This window comes from Orcinus orca, chromosome 11, assembly GCF_937001465.1.
Source record: "Orcinus orca chromosome 11, mOrcOrc1.1, whole genome shotgun sequence".
Lineage (NCBI taxonomy): Eukaryota > Metazoa > Chordata > Mammalia > Artiodactyla > Delphinidae > Orcinus > Orcinus orca.
This window is the reverse complement of record NC_064569.1, coordinates 84,969,698-84,986,391: the sequence shown is the minus strand read 5'-3', so window position 1 is coordinate 84,986,391 and position 16,694 is coordinate 84,969,698. Positions and strand designations below refer to the sequence as shown.

The 16,694-nt window shown below is 45.2% G+C and overlaps 2 protein-coding genes across 6 annotated transcripts in view; both read left to right on the top strand.

Moving 5' to 3' along the window:
• LOC117201143 (putative tetratricopeptide repeat protein 41) overlaps positions 1-2,085 on the top strand; it is an 81,449-nt gene extending 79,364 nt beyond the window's left edge. For all 4 annotated transcript variants that reach the window (XM_049694732.1, XM_049694731.1, XM_049694729.1 and 1 more), the window contains 2 exons: positions 1,214-1,411; positions 1,698-2,085. In XM_049694732.1, coding sequence (XP_049550689.1) covers positions 1,214-1,379 — 166 coding nt within the window. In that variant the 3' untranslated portion in view covers positions 1,380-1,411; positions 1,698-2,085. The remainder of the gene's footprint in view (positions 1-1,213; positions 1,412-1,697) is intronic.
• Positions 2,086-3,357: 1,272 nt separating this feature from the next.
• The window catches only part of NT5DC3 (5'-nucleotidase domain containing 3), a 55,525-nt gene continuing 42,188 nt past the window's right edge, over positions 3,358-16,694 (top strand). Inside the window, exon 1 of one of the 2 annotated variants that reach the window (XM_049694724.1) lies at positions 3,358-3,636. In XM_049694724.1, the coding sequence (XP_049550681.1) occupies positions 3,420-3,636 (217 nt within the window). In that variant the 5' untranslated portion in view covers positions 3,358-3,419. The remainder of the gene's footprint in view (positions 3,637-16,694) is intronic. The other variant, XM_004269449.4, reaches the window with a different exon arrangement.

The window sequence follows — 16,694 nt, the reverse complement described above, 5'->3', positions numbered from 1 at the left end:
ACCGAGGCACGAACCCGTGTCCCCGGCATCGGCAGGCGGACTCTCAACCACTGCGCCACCAGGGAAGCCCTGTATTTGTTTTTTGATAATTAGACTCAGGTTAATTGTTTTTGGCAGGAATACTACAACAGGTGATGTTCCAATGCCACCTTTTATAAATGTTTTTTATCCTTTCAAATGTGTGAAGCCAGGAGTCATTTAAAAATTTCTAATATTCTTATTTTCAAATATCCAGCAGGTCAATTATTGACGAGTGACTCTTCAAGTCGTGATGCAGGCTGTGGGCTATTTGTGCAGACCACTTGATTTCAGGGCCACCTACCTGGGATCTTCTCATTCATCGATCCGTGGGATCCTGCAGTGAGTTTCTATTCTATGTCTCAACAAGCAATAGGCTTCAGGTTATTCATGTTCTATAAATGCCCTCTTGACAACTTTTGATCCTTTGCAGCCTCCTGAGGGACACTGAGTGGATCCGGGGTAGGAGATGTTGGCCTCAAGGCATGAGCCAGCAATATTCTGAGGGTCCCGGGAATGGCGCCTCATTGTGGGAGGACTTGATTAAGTTAAACTATCACAGCGCTCAGAGTTCCGACACGGTGAGCTCGGCAGTGTGCACCAGGGCAGATAAGCTACAGGGGGCTAAAAGCTTGGACTTGGTGCCTCATACAATTTCAAATAAATCAAAATATGCTTCAGGACAAGGGAAAAAGTTCTTGAGACCCATTATTTCCGTTTCTGCTGAGGAAAAGACATGACTGAAGACACAAAGTAATGTTGCAATATGGCATGAAAGATTGTTCCTCTAAGATTTTATCTTTGGGTAAAATGGATGGTGCAGTAAAGCTTTCACGGCAAAGGATTTTGTCAGCTAAAAGCGAGAGTGAAAAACGCAAAATTACCGCAGTTTACCAGCATCCCCTGCTAGGGTCTCTTAGCACAAGTAATCCCTGGGAATCCTTATCTGAGCTCATCTCAGAGAAGTGGCTTTTTCATAGCCCAGATTACAGTTCAATTTCTCAGAAGTGTTTTTTGCAGAGAAGATCTCAGTTTGAAACAAAATTGATGAAGTCCTCAAATGATACTAATAAAGAATAAAAATTATCACGGGCTCTTCTGTGTCAGTAATTTTTTTCTACTTGTCTTTATTTAGAACTCTTTTTTTTTTTTTCGGTACGCGGGCCTCTCACTGTTGTGGCCTCTCCCGTTGCAGAGCACAGGCTCCGGAGGCGCAGGCTCAGCGGCCATGGCTCACGGGCCCAGCCGCTCCGCGGAATGTGGGATCTTCCCGGACCAGGGCACAAACTCGTGTCCCCTGCATCGGCAGGCGGACTCTCAACCACTGTGCCACCAGGGAAGCCCTATTTAGAACTCTTTGATGAGATATTTTCTAATCAAGAAAATAATCAAGGTGATAATCAAGGTTATTGGGATTTTATTTATTTTTTAGCCACTTAAAATATTTTAACAGATTATAGCTAAAAAGAACAATTTTTAAGTGATTCATATTTCTGTGGTACTAAAACTATAAAGTAAGTTTAAAGTACTAGAGTCCATGGATTTGATACCATATCTGTTTTAAACATTGTAATTGCCTCTCTTTTATCAGTGATTTGTAACATATTTCCTATTAACTGTTGAGGATTACTTACTGGCTTCTTTCTTATCACCCAACTAAATCCTACCTATTACTTTAGGAATCCAAGTGGAAGAATGGGCTCAGCTGTGTGACTTTAAGAATGCTATGTTGGGCTTCCCTGGTGGCACAGTGGTCAAGAATCTGCCTGTCAATGCAGGGGACACGGGTTTAAGCCCTGGTCTGGGAAGATCCCACATGCCACATCTCACGTGGAGCAACTAAGCCCGTGAGCCACAACTACTGAGCCCATGTGCCACAACTACTGAAGCCTGCGCGCCTAGAGCCTGGGATCTGCAACAAGAGAAGCCACCGCAATAGGAAGCCTACGCAAAACAACGAAGAGTAGCCCCTGCTCGCCGCAACTAGAGAAAGCCCCCACGCAGCAACGAAGGCCCAATGCGGCCAAAAATAAATAATAAAATAAAATAAATAAATTTATATATATATATATATATATGAATGCTATGTCACTTCTCTTAGCTTTAGTTCCATCACTTATAAAATGGGAGAAATTATGGTGCTTACTTTTTAGGATAACTGAGAGGACTGCATGAGAAAATGCACATTGCAAGCCTTCAATAAATAGTAGTTACTGTCTGTCATGGTCTAACCCAGAGCCCACCTTTTTCCATGAAAACATCTCCTGATCCCTCCAGCCCACAACTTAAGCATACAGTAATGCTTTGGGTTATTTGTCTTAAATCGTGCCCCACCTATTTCACAGATGGCAGTGTGGTCTCCCAGGCAGACAACCAGCCTTGAGGGTTATTCATTGCACTCCACCAGCGCCCTGCTCCACCGTAACCACGGGGTAGCTCGGCAAGCTCTCGCAGTCCAATGATTCCCAGACGGGTTCTGGGTGGGCCGCATCAGACTTTCCCGCAGGAGCCAAGTCTGACTTAGTCCACACAGAAATGTCCCGTGGTGGGGTTTGCTGTTTATTTGGCTTTGGTGGAATCACAACGCTCAGAACGGTTGCAGCCTCGCAGGTCTTAGAGAAGACAGGTGCACCGTGCTGGTCAGCTTGGGCATGAGCAGGGGGAGTGGTGTCCCGAGGGCCTCCCTCGCGAGGCAGAAATCTCGGGAGGGGCACTGGCCTTCCAGGCTGTGCAGTCGGGGTGCCCTTCAGGCACATCAGACCACGTGTGGGTCCTGGTCCTAGCTGCTGGCTCATCCGTGGGACTGGAAGGATCCAAGCCAGGGGCCGGGGGACGTCCCAGACCCGCCCCCGCGATCAAGGGGAGGTGCAGACTGCTGAGGCCATTAATGCGGAGAGGTCGCCTCCTGGAGCCGGGGTCACAAACACCATGTCAGTACAGCCAGGGTGGGGGGACGGTCACAGACGGCGGGAGGAAGGTGCTGCGGAGCTCGGCGGGCGGCCCCAGGGTCAAGTCTCGTGGTCCAGGGCCAGCAGAGTCATCCTATTCCATGTGACCTCTGCTGACGGGGCGTTCGCGCCACCGCACAGCCACCTTGGCGCGCCACACGGTCAAGAAGCGGCTGTAGCAGGCTCCGCGCGTGGCCGCGACTGCCCGGGGTGCCCAGGCCCTTGCTGCCCCGCCCACCCCAGGCCCGGCCTAGGCCACGCCCCTCCAAGGCCCCGCCCCACAAAGACTCCTCCCCGCGAGGACCCCGCCCCGCCAAGGCCCCGCCCCCGAGGCGGCCGGAGGGGGGCGGGCCGCGCCCCCACGTGCTCCTACGTAGGGACGTCCCGCCGAGCGGGCAGAACGCTGGCAGAGCACCTACCTGCAGGCGCCTCTCGCGGCGGGCGGCGGCAGGCATGGCTACGGCGGCGGCGGCGGCGGCGGCGGCGGCGGCGGCGGCTCGTGGGGCTGGTGCAAGGGCGGTGGCGGCCCTGCGGAGCGGCTGCCGGACTGCGGCTCGGGGGCGGTCGCGCGCGGGCTCCGCACGGTCCTTATGCACAGCACCTGGGACCGCCCCGGACATGAAGCGCTACCTTTGGGAGCGCTACCGGGAGGCGAAGAGGAGCACGGCAGGTGAGTGAGGCTGCGCCCTCTCGCACCCTCAGTACGTGGGGAGGCCCCTCCCCGCCGGGCTGGGGCGCCAGGTCCCGTCCCATATGGTCATCGGGGAAGCCGGCACCCTCGGACCCGCGTGGGTCCGCTGCTGACCTCCAGAGCCCCCCCATCGTGACCCGCGGTTGTCCCCAACCACGGGCGACATCGCCTCTGCAGTACGATTTCCGGGAAACGCGGAAAAATGCGCTTCCAGAAACTTTACAACTCTTGCCTTTCTCCTGTCGGGAAAGCCGTTTTATAAATTCCTGGGATTTTTAGCCAGAAATCTGCATCGGAAGCGCTTTGGGCTCTCCTGGGGGTTCCACGGACATCACTTGGGAGACGGTCACCCCCAGGCACCGTTCGGTATTGTTATTAATAAACAACAATAATAGTAACCGCCGGAGTCCGGCAGGCGGCGGGTTACCGTGGATTCCGCTGCTGGGCAGGTGGCAGTGTCCGGAGGCTGATTTATTTTCCTTCTTTGTTTTAGGGGATGGGGTAGGATTTGCTGCTCTTGAAATTGGAGGGGTTCGGTTGGGAGTGTTCTGAGTTATCTACTAACCTCAGCGAGGAGGTGATTCCAGGGAGTGACCACTTAGTGGTCAGATGAACATAAAATGAGCTTGGTTTGATTGTTGGTTAGGGAAACAGGGAGGGACGCAAAGAGGACCCAGTAAATACTAATGTCAGACACATAAATTGTCTCCCTGAATTCTTCCCCATACCTAGGAAGGAAGTGCCACATGCCCATCTTAGAGATGAGACAGGCCAGACTCAAGTTTAAGAAGCCTGGCCAAGGTCACACTTTGACCTCGGGTCTGTCTCAGCCCCTACCCCATCGTCCTGTTTCCTGCACTGCCTTGTAGTAGCAGCTGACCGTTTGGGAACTGGTGTAAAGGGCCAGTGATAGTCCATTGGTGCTGCTTTTTTCAGGGAAGATTTAGAATAGAAATTTTTATACTGATATATTTTTTGGGGGGGTGGTGGTGGTAGAGGTGGCGTGGAGGGATAGGGAGAGAATATTTGGTGGAGAGAACACTTGGTAGAATCACATTTTACAGACAAGGTTTGCTGCTGCAGGTTGTGAGACTCACAGAGCTCCAGTTTACTCATCTGTAAAATGGGAATGGATGCTGGTGATACCAACATCATAGGGTTGTGGCGAGGAATGAGCGAGTCCATCCATGAAAGGTGTTTAGAACAGTGCCTGGCAAAGGAGACAGTTGAAGGGTTGGGTGTTAAAGATCAGCTTCAGGCCAGAGTTGGCCTTTGGTGTGGGATAATCCCAGGGGGATTTTGGAGTAGGACAGCTTGAGGGAGCTTTTGAGATTTGTTAGCTCTGTGACTTTGGTGGCAAGTTACTCTTCTCTGACCTGAGTTTTCCAACTGTAATGTGGGGATAAAGTGAGGATTTTTAGCGTGGGCTCAGCATCCAGCAGATGCTCAGGAGATAGTAGCTATTGCGGCTGGTTATTAAATAAAGACACGCTTAGTCACGGTGGAGGTGAGTTGGTTAGCACTAGGGTCTAGGTCTCCTTTAGCTCAGGGCAGTGCCACATGTGGTGCTGAGCAAGCCACCTAGTCTCTTCAGTCTTCTTTCTGTAGAGAAGCCACTGAACTAAATAATATGTGAGCCTTTTCAAGTGTTACAGGTCTGAGAATCAGTATGCCGGGGTGCCCCATCCTGTCTCCACGCCCCCAGCCCATGCCCACGTAGTCCCTGTTTCACCCCTGAGAACTCAGGGACTTTTTTCCTTCACCCTATCTGGGGCTGCACCACCCCTACCCTCCTTTAGCTGAAATCTGTACGCATGCCCAACTTGCATTCATTCACCAAGCATTTATTAAGCACGTACCAGTGGGCTTAAAAGCTATTGATTCACAGATGGACGCATGTGAGAGGGAGGGGCCCACAGTGGCTGAGCGCCTGCCCGGGCCAAGCAAGAGGGCCCGAGTTGCACGGATGGGGAGGCTGGTAAACAGATAAGTGACAGTCCAGCTTGGGGAAGATAAATAACGGTCCCAGGGGATGCAGGAAATGCTTGACACTGTGTTCGTAGGAGTGAGGGCTCAGAAGTACTGATGCTCATAAAAAAATATACAGGTTTTTTTCGGTTTACTAGAGGACAAAAGAATTTTGTTTTCTCCCTTCCTGATTATTGCTTTCTGGTGTTTGATCTCTTGCCTTAATCTAAACAATCCCTTCAGGTGTCTTCTCTTTGAAGAGGTTCCCAGAATGAAGCCTGCTCAGGAAAGAGATGATTTTTACTCTTTGTTTTACCCTTTCTCTCCCACCCTCTTTTTTTGTTTATTTTTCAAAATTAAAAAAAATTTTTTTTAAATAAACTGTATTTTTTAGATCAGTTTTAGATTTACAGGAAAATTGCATGTTTCTCTAAACCCCATATGCAGTTTTTCCTCTCTCATGACTATGGGACTGTGATATTGAGATTTATAATCAGAAATACTGCAGAGAGCTCCTAAAACCCTTGGAATTTCCTAAGTACAGTACAGAGATGATAAAGGTGTCTTTTGTTATTTTAATTAGGTGACTTTCGGAATACCTCAGGGCAACCACAGGGTGGGGCCTGGGTGCCGGGGAGCCCAGCCCTGTGATTAGAGAGTTGGCACTTTGTGTCTTCTGACCCGCACCCCTCGGGGAGGGGAGAGGGGCTGGAGATTGAATCGATTGCCGATGGCCAATGATTTAGTCTTTCCCTGTGTAATGAAGATTCCGTAAATGCCTCCATAAAAACCCAGAAGGATGGGGTTCTGAGGGCTTCTGTGTTGGTGAACACATGGAGATTGATTTGGAGAGAGTGGTACACCCAGAGAGGGCATGGAAATTCCTTGCCCTGTCCATGTACTGTGCCCTCTGCATCTCTTCCATCTGGCTCTTCCTGAGTTGTGTCCTTTTATAGTAAACCAGTGATCTAGAAAGTAAAATGTTTCCCCGAGTTCTGTGAGCCACTCTAGTAAATTAATTGACCCCGTGGAGGGGGGTCAGTGGAACCTCCAGTCTGTAGCCGGTCTGTCAGAGGCACAGGTGACCAGATGGACTTGGAACTGAAGTTGGGCAGGGGGCAGTCTTGTGGGACTGAGCCTGTAGCCTGTAGGATCTGATGTTCTCCCCAGGAGGTGTCAGAAGTGAGTTGTGTTGTAGGACACCCTGCTGTGTCGAAGCATTGGTGGCCTGGGGAAAACACTCACGTCGGAATTGGGTGCTGAACCCTTTAGGTACATTTGTCCCAGTTAACCAATATTGATACATTGTTGGTATGTATCAGTATTAACCAAAGTCCATATTTAATTCAGAATTCCTTAGTGTTTAACCTAGTGTCCTTTTCTACTCCAAGGTCCCATCCAGAATAGCACACTGCATTTAGTTACCATGTCTCCTTGGGCTTCTCTTGGCTGTGACAGTGTCTTAGAGTTTCCCTGTTTTCCATGACCTTGACAGTTTTTTCCTTTTTTAAAACAATTCTTTTTTTAATTTTTAAATTTTATTTATTTATTTTTGGCTGCATTGGGTCTTTGTTGCTGCATGTGGGCTTTCTATAGTTGCGGCGAGCGGGGGCTACTCTTTGTTGCATTGCGCAGGCTTCTCATCGCGGTGGCTTCTCGTTGCAGAGCACAGCCTCTGGGTGCTCGGGCTTCAGTAGTTGTGGCACGCAGGCTCAGTAGTTGTGGCTCGAAGGCTCTAGAACGCAGCCTCAGTAGTTGTGGTGCACGGGCTTAGTTGCTCTGCGGCATGTGGGATCTTCCTGGACCAGGGCCCAAACCCATGTCCCCTGCATTGGCAGGCAGATTCTCAACCACTGCACCACCAGGGAAGCCCACCTTGACAGTTTTGAGGTGTACTGCTCACATACTACGTAGAATATCCCTCACTTGGAATTTGTTCCTTTTTTTTTTTTTAACTTGAGATTTCATGTAATATTTATGTATCTGGTGATAGCATCCAGGGATTCCTGATAGAAGCAAATGCAAACTCTTCCTGGATGAATAGACCTTCAACCTAGCCCCAAAGGGAGAGCAAAGAAATTGGTAGACCTGTGAGTAAATCTAAACATACATTGACAGTATAGAAATCAGTCCGAAAGAGAGCAGGAGAGGAGGTAAAAGAAACTGAGAAAAAGCAGGAAATACCATGAAGGATGATGGTGGAAATAATTCCAAATATATCAGTGATCATGATAAACTCAGATTAAAAGATCGTCAGATCAGGTATAAGAAACACAGTCTAGCTAGGTGCTGTTTAAAGAGATACACCCCAAAACAAAGATGTAGAAAAGGTTGAAGTTAACAGAATGGGAGAAGGCGTCTCGGGCAAATGCAAACCAAAGAAAACCAGCAAGTATGAGTATCAGACAAGTACCGAAATGGCATTGAAAGGAAATAATGTTTACTATGGGAAGAGTTGCAAATTACAGTCCAGGGACCAAATCTAGCCTCTAGTTAGGTTTTATCGGAACACAGCCACGCTCATTCGTTTCCATGTATATATTTTTTGGCTCCTTTTGTGCTATGATGTCAGAGTTGAGCAGGTGCAACAGAGACTGTATGGCTCGCACAGCCCACAGTGTTTACTAACTGGGCCTTCATAGAGGATGTATGTTGACTCCTGAACTTAAGCTGTGCTTGTATATCAATCAACATGGATGAGTCTCAAAAGCAAGACTGAGTGGAGAAAAGAAAGTTGCAGACATATACTAATTATAAAAGATTTGAAAACACAAAACATACTGTAGATCACTTGTAGGGATACACATGCATGTGGTCAAAGTCTAAAGAAATGCAGGAAGAATGTTATACACCCAAATCAGGGTAGTGGTTACCCCCTCTGCAGGAGGAGAATGCAGGTGACATCTTAGAGGGTTTAGTTCCTAAGCTGCATGGTGGGGCTGTGGGTGTTGTTTGTATTATATTTATACCTTTCTGTGTATCTTAGAACAGTAGCCTGACACATTCTTTAGAAACCTTTTGTTTAGGTGTGTGATATTGATGATCCATGGCTATAGGAAAAAATAGCAAAAGGGCTTAAGGGAGAAACATGCCACATAATAATTTTCACGTAGGAGAGAAGTTCCTAAAATGGAGAATCAGAGGGGCCGCTAGAGGTCATGGAGTCCAGTCCTCTGCTTGGAGAAGGAATCCCTTTTCCATAGCCCTTGCTAGTGGCCACCTGGCATCTGCTTGAGTTTGCCATGTGATCACAAGACTGCCAGTTTTTATTTTGGATGGCCTGAGTCACAGAGTAGGTAATTCCAAGAAGATGGTGACGGTGTGTCATCCCAGCTCTCCCCTTTGACTTCATTATTTTTGGAAGCTCGCTTTTACATTCACTCGTGTTTGTTGATATCCCTTGTTGGTACTTGGTCCTGACCACAGGAGGCCACATGTGGTTCTACTGGTTCAAAGTGGAGGGAAGCAGTGCATGGCATATGGAAGGCACTGATATTTATTCTTCTCTATTTCCTCTATGCTTTGATGAAAAATTGTGATAGTTTTGCCTAGTATTTGATCTTTTGATATGACTAAATTTTCTAAGATTTTCCCTTGAAACAAATGTACTTTTCTTTTGAACAGTTGTTTGCTTTTTATTAAAATGACTTAAGATTAGGGTGTCATTAAACCATTACTGTATATAATTTTATTTCAAGTGCAGGTGCATATAATTTTATGTTTGGAACTTTAGGAAGCCTGATGGATTTCTATGCAGCAGTCAGAATTACAGATATTACAAAGTAATAAGATAGAAGTTTAACTTTTAGTGGGAGTAGTATAAATGTCACGTGTATTATTAATTATTTGGATGACTAATTCTATTTGTCACGGATTGCTTTTCCCTGGAGACAGCGCAAAATATCTAAAGTCTGGGAAAAATGAAAGCTTCGTTTGAGATGAATAAACGCAGTAGAATGACTTCCGCCCAGCCCGGTGTTAAGTTCCTCTTATTTCTTGGTCTTCCCCACTGCCTGCCTTTGCTTTATTATTATTATTTTTTGATAATCCCTATACAAGCCTCTGTACAGTGTCTGGCACATGGTGGGTGCTTATTGAAAAAATTCCTGAGGGTTTAGTAAGTGGGAAAATCAATGTACAAACATATTACACATTGTATGATTCCCATTTATATAAAGTTCTAGAAAATGCAAAAGAATCTGACTGAAAGAAGAACAGCGGTTGCCTGGGGATGGGTGGGGATCGAGGGACTGAGGGAGAGGTGGGATTCAAAAAAGATGTGAGGAAATGTTTGGAGATGTTAGATGTACGCTTATTGTCTTTATGTTGATGATGGCTTTGTAGGTGTGTATGTATGTCGAACCTCATCAGACTGTATGCTCTGTGTGCAATTTATTATGTATCATTTGTACCTCAATAAAGCTATATAGTAAAGACAGAGCAATGAGGGAAGGACTGTGGTTTATCCTGGCTTGAGGTGGGACCCTGGAAGTGGCCCAGTGCAAGTCAGGTGTTCTAGTCTGAACAGCTGTGGCTGGAGGGGTGGGGCAGTGTCCTGGAAGAGCCCAGAATGTGTGTGTTTGGAGGTGGGGAAGGGTCATGGCTTATCTGAGGGTTGGGGCGTGCTGGGCAGGGAACGCCATAGATGTTCACCTTCGTGGAGAAAAGGATAGGATGCCTTAGATACTTGGTTTCATCTTGGCGTCTTTCATTGGGCTGTTGCAGAAGTAAAAGTGGGTAACAACTGAACGGGTTTTGGAGATACTGGGGAAAACAGTTTCTGGCTAAAAATAGTTGCTTTTATTTTAGTAAAAAATTCTTTTTAATTGAAGTATAGTTGTTTTACAATGTTATGTTAATTTCTGCTGTACAGCAAAGCGATTCAATTATCTATCTATATATCCATCTCTCTCTCTCTATATATATACACACACACACATTGTTTTTTTCAACGTTCTTTTCCATCATGGTTTATTACAGGATAATGAATATGGTTCCCTGTGCTATACAGTAGGACCTTGTTGCTCATCCATTCTATGTATAGTTGCTTACATCTGCTCACCCCAGCCTCCCACTCCATCCCTCCCCCACCTCTCTCCCTCTTTGGCAACCAGAGGTCTGTTCTCTATGTGTGTGAGTCTGTTTCTGTTTCATAGATAAGTTCATTTGTGTCATATTTTAGATTCCTCATATAAGTGATATCATATAAGTGGTATTTATCTTTGTCTGACTCACTTCACTTAGTATGATCATCTCTAGTTGCATCATGTTGCTGCAGATGACATTATTTCATTCTTTTTTATGGCTGAGTAGCATTTCCTTGTATATATGTACCACATCTTTATCACTCATCTCTTGATGGACCTTTAGGTTTTTTTCATGTCTTGGCTATTGTAAATAGTGCTGCAGTGAACATTGGGGTGCATGTATCTGTTTGAATTATGGTTTTCTCCTGATATATGCCTAAGAGTGGGATTGCTGGGTCATATGGTAATTCTATTTTTAGTTTTTTAAGGAACCTCTGTACTGTTCTGCATAGTGGCTGCACCAATTTACATTCCCACCAACAGTGCAAGAGGGTTCCCTTTTCTCCACACCCTCTCCAGCATTTATTATTTGTAGACTTTTTGATGATGGCCATTCTGACTGATGTAAGGTAGTACCTCATTGTAATTTTGATTTGCATTTCTCTAATACTTAGCGATGTTGAGCATCTTTTCGTGTGCCTATTGGCCATCTGTATAAAAAGAGCTGTATTAAAATCTGTAAGGTCTGATAGTAATATGCTCTTATGAATTGTCTGATCCCAAGTCACACTTGCTCCTCAGTTTTCTTTCCCTGACTGTAACTAATTATCAGCAGAAAGAGTATTATGTGGACATAATCATATCCAATAACATTTGTTGGCACGAAACAAGTCTAAATATACATGTGAAACTTGTGTTATGGTCAGATTGTTCCCTAACATATCAGTTGCGCCAAAACAAATTCACGTTTTTCAGAGAATGTGAAATTGTCAGTGGCAGAACTGACTGGCCTTTGCCCAAGTGTTACTTCACAGAAGGAAGTTGTAACGTGGTGAAGTTTGCTAAGAGAGAAATCGCCTATAGTGGGGTTTGTCTTTTTCTTGTTATTTTGTAATTGACAGTTATAGATGAGAAGTTTAAGGGTTTAAAATTAGGCTGTGGAATCTTGAGTTCACTTGTGGAAACAGTCGGGGAGATGTAAATAATGCTTCACCTTAGATACGGGTCCCTACACTTTTATTTTTCATGTATTTTCAGTCTATATGTATACTTTTTTTAAAAAAAAATTTATTTATTTTTGGCTGCGTTGGGTCTTCATTGCTGCATGGGCTGTCTCTGGTTGCAGCGAGCTGGGGCTACTCTTTGTTGAGGTGTGTGGGCTTCTCATTGCGGTGGCTTCTCTTGTTGCAGAGCACGGGCTCTAGGCATGCAGGCTTCAGTAGTTGTGGCACAGGGCTCAGTAGTTATGGCTCGCGGGCTCTAGAGTGCAGGCTCAGTAGTTGTGGCACATGGGCTTAGTTGCTCCATGGCATGTGGGATCTTCCTGGACCAGGGCTTTAACCCATGTCCCGTGCCTTGGCAGGTGGATTCTTAACCACTGCTCCACCAGGGAAGCCCCTGTATGTATACTTCTAAAAGAAATTTTGAACCTTGTTTTCAATCTACATGTGACCTTTAAAAAGAGAATTTGAATCTGTGTTAAGTGAATATGAACTAATTCATAAAATATTTTGAATATTAATATTCATGAAATATAGGAGTGTTATGAAATATAAGCAGAAGTTAAGATTTGATCAAATTAGGGAAAATAAATATTTGAAATCTGCTCTAACTTTTGTTGATGTAGGAATGTAGAAATATGTCACGAGCTAAGAAATGTGACCTTGAGCTGGTAACCTTGTCTCATCCTCATTTTTCTCCTGTAAAGTGGGGATAATAACTAGTGTCTCATGCTAAGTGGGGTCCATTCACATTGCTTCATATGGTGCCTGGCACATTGCAGATGCACATAATTATTAGCCACTAGGATAACTTGTTGGTCCATTGAGACCTGGGAAGATTCAATGAAGGCTTTGTGGTAGTATAGTCATTCCTAGGACCCCGAGGACACCAAAATCCACGGGTGCTCAAGTCCCTTATATAAAATGGCATAGTATTTGCTTAGAACCTAAGCATATCCTCCCATATACATTAAATCATCTCTAGATTACTTATAATACTTAATAAATGTAAATGCTGTGTGAATAGTTGTAAATACAGTGTAAAGGCTGTGTAAATAGTTGCTGGCATGTGGGAAAGTTTTACTTTTTGGAACTTTCTGGAAAAAAATTTGGGGGGGGGAATGTTTTTATTCTGCAGTTGGTTGAATTCGTGAATGTGGAACCCAAGGATATGGAGGGCTGACTGTAAACGGGGCAAAAAGGAGGCTTTTCTTCTGTTTTTTGAAGCTCTAAAATTCTCTGGGAAAAAGTTTTTTTCCCATTTTTCTCTTCTTCCTTTTCTTCTTCAGGGGCTTCATATCTTTATATTCTTTTTCTAGGAGAACAGCTTGATGTCTACGGCATATTCCAAAAAGAAAAAGTCTACTTAATTAAAGAAAAATGACATCTTAATGTCTCTGAGACTGTGGCTTTTCCATTACCAAAAAATTGAACTTCAAGGATTTTCAAGTGCATTTCAGCTTTTCTGTTTGAACATTTTCCTGTTAACATGTTTGGTTCCTGAGTTCAGATATCTGAGATGTGTATGTTTGGGCCTCCACATGGAGCATGTTTTCACCCAGGTTTTGCTTTTTAATTTAACTGCAGTGAAATCTTTGGGTATAAATCTTTATCTGCATCTCTTGGTACTTATTGCCACCCTGCTTTCCGGAAAGTTCGAACTGATTTATACTCTTATTAAGCAGCAAGGAGTGAGGCTGCCCATTTCCAGCACCAGCACCCACTCTATGTTCTATCATTAAAAACAAAAAGGGTAGAAACCCCACCCCCCAAAGAAAACCGCATACAAATAACAGCAACAACAGCAACGAAGACACCACTGTAGTCTCATTGGAGAAAAATGGTGTCTAACTTTTCTTAGCCAAGTGACACAAGCTTATAATAGAAAAAAGTGTAACTTAAATAAAAACAGTAAAACCATTGATAATCCCACCTTTCAGAGAGAGCTACTCTTAACTGTCTAATTGTCTTGTTTTTTAAGAAATGAATTTATTTATTTATTTGCTTTTGGCTGCATTGGGTCTTTGTTGCTGCACGCGGGCTTTTCTCTAGTTGCGGCGAGTGGGGGCTACTCTTCGTTGCGGTGCGTGGGCTTCTCATCGCGGTGGCTTCTCTTGTTGCGGAGCATGGGGTCTAGGCGTGCGGGCTGCAGTAGTTGTGGCGTGCAGGCTCAGTAGTTGTGGCTCGCGGGCTCTAAAGCACAGGCTCAGTAATTGTGGTGCACGGGCTTAGTTGCTCCATGGCTTGTGGGATCTTCCCGGACCAGGGATAGAACCTATTTTCCCCTGCATTGGCAGGCGGATTCTTAACCACTGTGCAACCAGGGAAGTCCCTGTCTAATTGTTTTAGTTTGATTTTTTAAAAAATAATTGGAATGGTTGAACGTTTATTAGCCATTTAATTTCCTTTCTTGTGAGATATAGTCTTTATCTTTTTGTTTATTGGGTTTGTATGGCTTTTTCTGGTTTTTTTTGCGGTACGCAGGCCTCTCACTGTTGTGGCCCCTCCCGTTGTGGAGCACAGGCTCCGGACGCGCAGGCTCAGCGGCCATGGCTCACGGGCCCAGCTGCTCCGCTCCGCGGCATGTGGGATCTTCCCGGACCGGGGCACGAACCTGTGTCCCCCGCATCGGCAGGCAGACTCTCAACCACTGCGCCACCAGGGAAGCCCTGGCTTTTTCTTTTTTTACATTAAGGATATTAGTCTTTGCTGTTTATCTTTTACTTTTGTCTAATATAACCCTTCCCCCCCAAATTTGTGATACTTTTTGATACACAGATGTTTAAAATTTTTATATTGTAAATCTGTTGATATTTTTCTGTTTTGATTTATTCTATTGCTTTTACATTTGGAAAGTTATGTTCTATCCTGAGATGAAGTAAATAGTAGTCTATATTTTCCCACCTTTTTAATATTTAGAAATAAAACTTAACTCTTTGATTCACATGGTGTTTGTTTTGCAGCATAGTGTGAAGGAACATCTTACTTGACACCCTTTCCATATAGCTAAGCAGTGTTTATTTAGTTAGAGAGATAGACTATTCCAGGTGAATTTTATTCATCAGTATTCAATTACAGTATGTTCTGGAGAACACAGAGTAGTAGATTGCCCACCTTGTTGAAAATAGGGCATATGAAGGAGGATTTAAGATTGGGAAGACAGACTGAAGTCTGCGTGGGGACTGCCTTTGATGCCATGTTAAAAGTTGAAATTTGTAGGCAGTGAGAATTTTGAGTGGCTGAATATCCTTGAAATGAACTTTTAGTTAGGAGTGCTTCAGCTGCAAGCAATAAAAATAAAAAAGCCTGAGTCAAACTGATTTAATTTAAGCAAAAAATTGAAAAGATATTTTATGGGCTTGTGCAGTTGAAAAATCCAGAGGTAGTACCAGCTTCAAGCTTGCCTTGATCCAAGTTCAGTTGATGTCGTTGGGTGGCTTCTTTCCGTCTCTTGACCTTGCCCTCCTCCCCACTGGCCTCTTTTTTAGGTTGCTAGAGGTGGTCCTTCATATCTCCAGATTTATATCCTCTTAGGTCCATGTTTGGAAGAAACGAATGTCTCTTTCTTGAAATTCCCTTATAAATCCAGAAATTTCCTTGATTGGCCTCATTGGTTCTCTGTGGCTACAGGGGACATATGAGGATAATTGGCTGGAGGTACCTGCCCCAGATGAATCGTGTTGGTGAGGGAATTCAGGGGTTCTCTTTGGCCAGGTTTGGGTCACATGATCTCCTCCCAGAGTCAGGAACAGAACCTCGCCAGGACCACGTAGCCTGAATGTTAGGGAGGGGCGGTTTCCCAGAGCAGTTGAGCATACTGGAGAAACAGAAGGTGTGTCAGTCAGGTTAGGCTAGCTTATGCTGCAGTGACAAGCGACACCAAAAATCTCAGCGGTTTAGGATTAGCAGCTATAACCACAGTTTATTTCTCACTCCTGCAGTTTCCTGGGGCCTCAGGCACTTCTCCAGGGCAGCTGCCCTCAATGTGGTGGCTTAGCCTTCCAGGCTTCTCCATCTTGTGGTGTCTCCATAGCACATGTGTCCATGATTGATACAGCAGGGGAGGGAGTGTGCTCTGGTCTGGAAGTGACTCGTGTCACTTCTGCCCACAATCTGTTGGCCAGAGCTGGCCAGAGCGGGACTGGGGGTGGTTAGGGGTGAAGGGGGGGGGGTTGTAATCTTCCCCATGTGCCTGGAAGGAGAGAATGTGAGTCAGCACGAGGTGGCCCAGCCACACTGGGTAGCACACATGCCCAGGGCCCACAGTCACTGCCTACCACAGGCTCCCTCGAGGACCTCAGTTGGTCTGACTCATCCCTTATGCCTCTCCTCCTGACTTTATCTGACCTGTTCCTGGGACGGTGCTGAGAGTAGGGCATGTATCCCTTTAGAGCTTCCCAGTGTGGTGTCCCCAAGGGCCGAGGGACAGTCATGTTGCCTTTCTGAGGACATTAGGAGTATTTTTTGACATGACTCAGGCCATGGATTTCTACTCGGCACTGTCCCCACACACTGCTCCATTAGTCTGGGGGCCTTTATTAAGGGAGAGTCATTGTGCATTTCTGAACATTACAGGGAACACAGTACTTATCAAAAATTGTATTTCCCAAACTCAGATCTTTACACGGTTTAAAAATCTTTCCTTGAATAGGTGGAAAAATGTCTGACTTCTATACCTAAGTTCTGATTTCATTCATACTCAGAAGTAAAGATAAAGTTAAGGCAAGGAGGGAATTCTTCTGTGGTGACCTTACAAAAACAAAAACAAACTCACCGAAAAACCAACATAACAGAAAATGGTGTAGTGGCTATGGAAAACAGT